Genomic DNA, 6945 nt, shown 5'->3' on the forward strand with positions numbered 1-6945 from the left:
CATCATTTTAGTTTGTTAAAGCACATCAACATCATACCTCCAACGTCCCACCTCCCTAAAGAGGAGTTCTCAAGCCAGGCTTACTTAAAAAAAAAAAAAATCACCCTAAAAACCCTGCTTAGGTCCTGTCCAAATATTCAGAAACTCCGGGGGCTGGGGATAAGAGCGCACAGGAATCAGTATTTAGGAAAAGGTCTCCAAATGATCTCCAAATGATCTGATAATTGGAAACTGCTTTATAACATACAAGTGTGCAACCAGCGAAGGAAAACCGAAACATGGAGGCCGTTTTATAACTTTATTTGACAATCAGCATTAGTTCTCATCCACGTTGACTGTCTGTAGATCTGTAAAAGAAGTGACAGCCAGTCAGCCTCCAGCCCCACACACTTCATACTCCAAAACCTTTTCTTGAAGGGTTTAGGCAAGCAGTAGGATTCCATGTGACCTTTTTACAACCCAGATACAGACTTGTTTTGTGTCCTTTTGCATTCTTCCACACCTTGACAATTAAACAAGGTCTGATTATACCTGTTCCTTACATTCCTACTGGACAAATGCCAGGCATACAGGTGCACACTAAGTATTTGTTGAACACAAATTCAGGCTATAACAGGGCTAAGGTGGTTTCTCTAATCTAAACAGCTTTGTGGGACGGAGTAAAACTTACTTTTGAAAGTGGTGACAGGTACGTAGGTAACCAACGTATAGAGTTTGTTTGGTGAATCTTCATCCTCATTACGTTTTCTGGACAACCGCACACGGATACGGTATGGGACATTCCTGATAAAAATATAAATGTGCTGCTCAAGCCGATGCCACCTGCTCTTCTCATACATCCTGTCCTCACTTCTTAACATGCTTCTAGTGCTCTGTCCTTTGCTCTAATTGGACCAGCCAGCTAGCACTAGATGTGTTTATCAGTTCCCTAGAAAATAAACACCTACAAGCAGGCATTAAATGCTGTTGTCTCACGATGCATACCTGTCTTAGCAGGCAGCCACCACCAACCTTCAACCTATGCATTCAATCCCATGCAGAAATGTGGGCCCAAACACGCTAGCAACATACAAATCTTGGTTATGAGATTTGTCTGTTAAATTTAAATCTGGAGAAACACTGAAAACTCTGCAGGCTATATTGAAAATATAAGACTATTAAATGTTCTGTTTCTCTACCTATGCAGATAACACTCTGATCCTATCCCATCCAACCTCTCAGCAGCTTTATAGATGATGGCATGTCCTCCTTTTATCTACCTCAGGACTTGAGGCACCCTGAAACTTAGGACTTCTCTTGGCTCACGTGACACCACTCCTCCCTTACCATCTCAAGGGAGCTCGTCAGCAGCTCCTTTATTACACACATCTCTACCAGAACCCTAAATGCTGGCTCACTGCAGGGCTGAATCTCAAGTCTCTCTTTGTCATCCCCTCTAACCCCAACACTGAAATACCACCCAGACACAGGCAGCCTCATACAATCACCTAGTTCATGCCAGTACCACCCCGCGTAGCTGGTCCCACTTCCACTCTGGCACCTTACATCATCCTCCACAGAAAAAACTATCCTCCTGCTTATAAACTACAAAAGGGTTCTCATCCTTGGCACTACTGACATTTGGGCTGGATGATTCTTTGCTATGGTGGGCTGCCTTGTGTATTGTAGGATGCTTAGCAGCATCCTTGGCCTGTAGTGACCCCCAGTAATGACAATCTAAAATGCCCCCTAGGAAAGGTGGGTAAAATTGCTTCTGGCTGGAAACCACTGCTCCAGTGTCTCTCATTATGTCTGAGCTAAGTCCAAAGTTCACCGTGACCAGATTCCACATAATGCGTCCCCTGCCTAGCTCTCCATCCTCATTCACTGTCCTCACTTACTCTACTCCATCTTCATAACCCCTGTCCCCAGATCACAGCAAGTTTGTTCTCTCTGTGCAACGCTCTTACCCAACCCTCACACTGCTGGCTCCTTTATCATTTGGGTCTCAGTTCACATACCACATTGAAAGGGCTTCCCTGCTGATGCTACCCCTCCTTTGACTCTGCCACATTTTTTTTTTTAATACTTTCACGTGCATTAGCTAGATTACTGAACTTAGAAAGACTATGCAGAGTGAGTTGGTTAAGCTGGTGTAATTGTAAAAGTGCATAACATAGGTAAATTTAGCACCTTATTCCTTTGGCCCAGACAGCTTTGTTGAGCCTGGTGTCAATTCGCACATCTGGAGTGCCCATCTCCTTCATGGCAAATTTCCGGATCTCTTTGAGTGCCCGAGGGGCACGCTTCTTGAAGCCCCTGAGATTCAAATTGAGTAAATAAATGAGAACAAAATTAAACGAAATACATAACACAGCCAGTCCTATTTTCACAAAACAAATCTAAACCAAACCCTGAACAAGGCAGGACCAATCCTTTTTTCCACCAGTGTGTTGTGCCCAGTATAATACTTGGGACAGGAAGATATATAATCCATTTTCAATGATGTAGGACAAGAGCTCTGTGTATGATCCTTAGGAGATGCTAATATACACACTGGTCAACTCTTTCCTGACAAAAGAAACAAAAACACCCCCAGGCTCTAATAAAACCACCAGCCAAAGAGAATGTAATAAAAGAACGGTGTTAGAATATGCCTAAACATCAAGTATACAACACTTAAGGTTCATTAACTTGGTCTACACTTAAAGAACAGGGAACTGAAATGTATAGATCTCTCCAGAAGTATGAGGAGAATAACAGTAATTCTCTGGAGCTCTCATTATGAGTCAGGCATTGTCATTAACTCATGTGTGTTCCAACTCCCATTGTTCAGATGAGGGTACATAAATTCATTTGAATTTCATGCTTTCAGTTAATAAAGATGATGAACAAGGAAAACTTTACTACTGCTGAAATGGTCAAGCATTTGGATATGTGAAGGCCATTCCAAGTGGGGCAAAGACCAAACAGGTGTCGCAGCACCCCAAGACCGTGAACTTCGGAGAAGGGGCCATGGCACCTCTGTAACCCCCATGCACAGTGCCTGGCACATGGTAGGTGCTCCATACTTTTGTTAGATCAAGTGAACTCCGAAATCCGATCAAAGCAACACACAGAGCGTGCTAGGGTGACATAACTCTGCTCTAAACCCTTCAGTGACCTCACATGGCTTACAAGATCTGTCTCCCCACCCCCTCCACCTCACTCTGCCTCTTCTCTTACCGTATCTCCCCTGCTCCCTTTGCTCTGCCCTCACCAGCCTCCTTGCTATTTCTAAAACCCTATTAAGCAAGCTCATTTCATTCACTTAAATACTTAACCATCTAGAAAAAAGGGCGCTAGAAATAACAGTAGTGCATCTAACAGGCATAATGCCCTGTTCTTTACGTAGCTTATGTAAATGACACATTGAGTACATCAGATGGTATTGAGTACTACACAAAAAAATAAACCAAGGAAAAGAGGGAGCATTAGGGAAGGGGATTGGAGGTTTAAATAAGATGGCCAAAGAGACACTGGAGTCAAGATCTGAAGACGACAAGGGCAGTCATTTAGTTCTCTCTCAGAAAAGCATTCAGACAGAGAAAAAAGTAAAAATAATGCAAAAAGCTACCCTGAATCAGGTACATGCCTGGTATGATTAAGAAAATAAGTGGCCAGCTCATGTGGGATGATAGCAAGAACTCTGGCTTCTCATCTGAGTAAGACAGGAGGCCAATGAAGACTTTGAGAATAGACCAGGTGATGTTTGGGGCTGGGAGAGGGAACCAGGAGCGACAGCTGCTAACTGTAACCATTCAAGGGGGAGAGAACGTTTGTGGGACCAGTGCAACCGGTCAGACCATGGAAGGCAGAGCCAAGAGGACATGCGCCATCACTCACGACTGCAACAGGGAAGGTGACCAGAAACAGGAAGGTTGGGGGTGGAGATGGATGCCACAAGTTCAGTTTGGGGCCCTGCAAAGTTTGTGATGCCTATTTAAACATGCAAGTAGACATGTTGACAGCAGTTGGATATTTGCAGTCCTAAGACTAGCTGCTATTACCAAGCACAGACAGAAGAGGGACTGAGTCCTGGGGCTCCTCAATATGAAGAGGAAGCTTGTGAGGAGGAACTAGCAAAGTAGAAGGAGCAGCTAGAGAAGCAAGAAGAAAACACACGACTGGACCCTTTGGAAGTAGTACAAATACAGCATTTTCACATAAGAATGAACTCTCAATTGTTGATCAAGTAAGGACTGAAAAATAATGAAAGGATTCAGTGTCATGTAAGTCTTCGCTAGAGGCTTTTGTAACAAAGCACAAAATGCCCGAAAACCTCGTCCACCTGCAATGGCTCACACCCACACTTTTCAAATGTCATCATCTGTGTGGCCTTTAAAACAGCACTCCTTTCAACCAGTGACTTATGTTCCACTTAGCACTCACCATTTTACATCTAAATACTTGCTGTCTAACTCCCCATAAGTAAACTAGTAAAGCAGGATTTTTGGTTCTCTGCCCTTATTTGCAGAGCCAAGAACAATACCTAATAACAAGTACTTGATATGCTCCCAAAACGAATGTGCGCACGCACCAAATAAACGGGTGGGAAAGGAATGTGGTTCCCCACAAGCAGCATTAACGCACAAAAAAGGCACTGGCGTTCTGACCCAGAAGCCACCTCAGAGACCCAAAATAAGACAATGCGCATGATGCTCCTTAGTTCACACATGTCAACACTGGGCAGGGAACATAGCGCAAAAATGCCAGGCCCGATGCGGATGCTGGAGCATATTTAAATCCCCGGCAAAGATTAGTTCTCCTGAGAGATGACTGCGCAGTCAAGTGCAAGAAATCCTGTTCCATGGATTGGTGCCTGCACAGAATATTACCCTGTAACATTGTGCTATTAAAGGTACTCCAAATAACAGTACTCAAGAGATCTGGTCTCCACTATCAGCAATAAGCACCATGTGCAAAAACGGAGAAAACCTCACTAAACTCAAGAACTAAATACCAAATGCAGAGGAAAACAACAAGCAGCAGAACATTCAAAACCCTTCCTGCGGGGCAGCCCCACGGCTGAGTGGTTAAGTTTGCGCGCTCCCCTTGGCAGGCCCGGGTTTCCCGGTTCGGATCCTGGGCGCTGACACGACACCGCTCATCGGGCCATGCTGAGGCGGCGTCCCACATCCCACAGTTGGAAGGACCCACAACTAAAAATACACAACTATGTACCGGGGGGCTTTGGGAGAAAAAGGAAAAATAAAATCTTTTAAAAAAACAAAACCCTTCCTGACGTTCTTGTGCATCACAAACCCACAACACTCCTGGGTCCTCACCACAAGCACTGCCCTCCACTGATACAATCTTTCTCGTCTCTCTGGCAGTTTCATTTGTTATTACGACTCAACCAACACTAATCACCAACCAACACCAACACAGAGTTGTGCGTCAGAGAACGAAAGTAACCCTGTAAAGTGCTCACCACCTGGGCCGGTACAGCTTTATCCGAGTCTAGAAACATTAAAGTTTGCTTTCCGTCGCATACAAATCTTTCACCCTTTAGGCCGCCAGGGTTTGATTCACTTACAAAGGCTGAGGAGGATGCTTTTCTCATCACCAAGTTTTCCCAAAGTGGCTCTCCCAGAAACTGCATCACGCAACCTCACGTCTCCAGTCACTAACCTCCGAGCACCACCCTTTAAACTCTATAAACCTGAAACAGGCTCCATGGCATAGACTGGAGCTTCTGAAGAAGAAATGCGTGACTTCTGCACCACCCGGCCTCTAATCGACTGAGCAGGCCTCCGAGAGCCCCCGACGCGCGCGGCATCGGCCGCCTGCAGGGTACTCACACGCCATGGATGCGCTTGTGGATGTTGATGGTGTATTCTCTGGTCACCACCTCGTTGATGGCAGAGCGGCCCTTCTTCTTCTCGCCACCCTTCTTAGCGGGAGCCATCTAAACGCAGGCGACAAGCAGGCTCAGAGCAGAATGGGACAACCACAGGCTAAGTCCCCCCAACAGGGCCCGGCCTCACGCTGCCGCCCTCGGCGCGCTTCCGGGTACCGAGGGTCCGGCCAGACCCCTGAAGCCCAGGCCTGTGCAAAAGCAAGCCGGCCACCCGCGGTCCAGACACCGGCGCTCCTGAAATGCCCCCGCCCCGGAAACCCCTGCGGCCCCGGCTCCCCTAAGCCTGGCCACTCTCCTTCCCGAGCTATGGGAACCCTTAAACACAGCGCGGATTGCCGTCTCCCTGCAACGCGGAGCCCCGGGCCCGCTCAGGAGAGAGGCCGCTGTCCCGGCCAGCACAATCCCGGCCGAGGATGGAGCCAGATTCCCGAAGCCGAGACCCACCACCCATACTCACCCTGCCGGGCCCAGGCTGGAAAGGAAGAGCGCGGGGTATTGTGGGAGAGGCAAAGCCGGGTCGCAACTACAGCTTCCGGGTCGCCTGGCGGCAGGTGGGAGGTGTGGCTGGGCAGAGAGAACGGCGAGGCTGTGACGTAAGCGGCGCGCGCCGAGGGAAAAGCGTGTGTCGGCGGCCTGCCTGGGCGGCGGCTGGACTAGTGCATTTTCTGCGCCCGGCTTCCCGCAGCCGAGTTCCCTCCTGCTCTGCGCGAATGAGGCGCGCTCCAGTCTAAGTCTTCAGAGGAAACCAAAACCCAGGCCCACGGTTGGATGAGAGCAGAGCTGGGAAGAGAAGACGTTCTTGTCTTCTTGTCTCATTCACTCACTGATTCGACGGCGGCCCCAGAGATGCCTAAGACACAGCTGCCGCCCTGGAGGTGCTCACGTCCAGCAGGGCACACTCACGATCGGGAGTCTTTACCGTCCTGGACGGTGGGGCCACCGGAGGGTCGTGCCCGGCCTGATGCATGGCTGGGTCAAGGGTGCAGAAAGCAGGGAGGCTTGTGCTGGTTCTGGAAGGACGGGCAGGAGATAGCTAGGCAGAGGGGTGGTAGAGTGTGCAGCAC

General features: G+C 48.1%; 1 protein-coding gene across 1 annotated transcript; it reads right to left on the minus strand.

The window, feature by feature from the left end:
• Positions 1–284: 284 nt before the first annotated feature.
• RPL31 (ribosomal protein L31) lies at positions 285–6363 on the minus strand. Its single transcript, XM_046660677.1, has 5 exons — positions 6339–6363; positions 5823–5929; positions 2173–2298; positions 671–783; positions 285–347 (listed from the first exon to the last, which is right to left on the minus strand). The coding sequence occupies exons 2-5, from the start codon at positions 5927–5929 to the stop codon at positions 316–318; spliced, it is 378 nt and encodes a 125-aa protein (XP_046516633.1). The 5' UTR covers positions 6339–6363; the 3' UTR covers positions 285–315.
• Positions 6364–6945: the final 582 nt, after the last annotated feature.

The sequence above is a fragment of the Equus quagga genome, chromosome 5 (genome assembly GCF_021613505.1).
Source record: "Equus quagga isolate Etosha38 chromosome 5, UCLA_HA_Equagga_1.0, whole genome shotgun sequence".
Classification (NCBI taxonomy): Eukaryota; Metazoa; Chordata; class Mammalia; order Perissodactyla; family Equidae; genus Equus; species Equus quagga.

Bases quoted from the DNA above. Each gene is read 5' to 3' on its own strand.
- RPL31 (XM_046660677.1), bottom strand. From the start codon at position 5,929: ATGGCTCCCGCTAAGAAGGGTGGCGAGAAGAAGAAGGGCCGCTCTGCC. The intron at 2,299-5,822 runs GTGAGTACCCTG...TTTGAATCTCAG, and splicing joins CACAAGCGCATCCATGGCGT to GGGCTTCAAGAAGCGTGCCC. The intron at 784-2,172 runs GTGCTAAATTTA...TATTTTTATCAG, and splicing joins GTCTGGGCCAAAGGAATAAG to GAATGTCCCATACCGTATCC.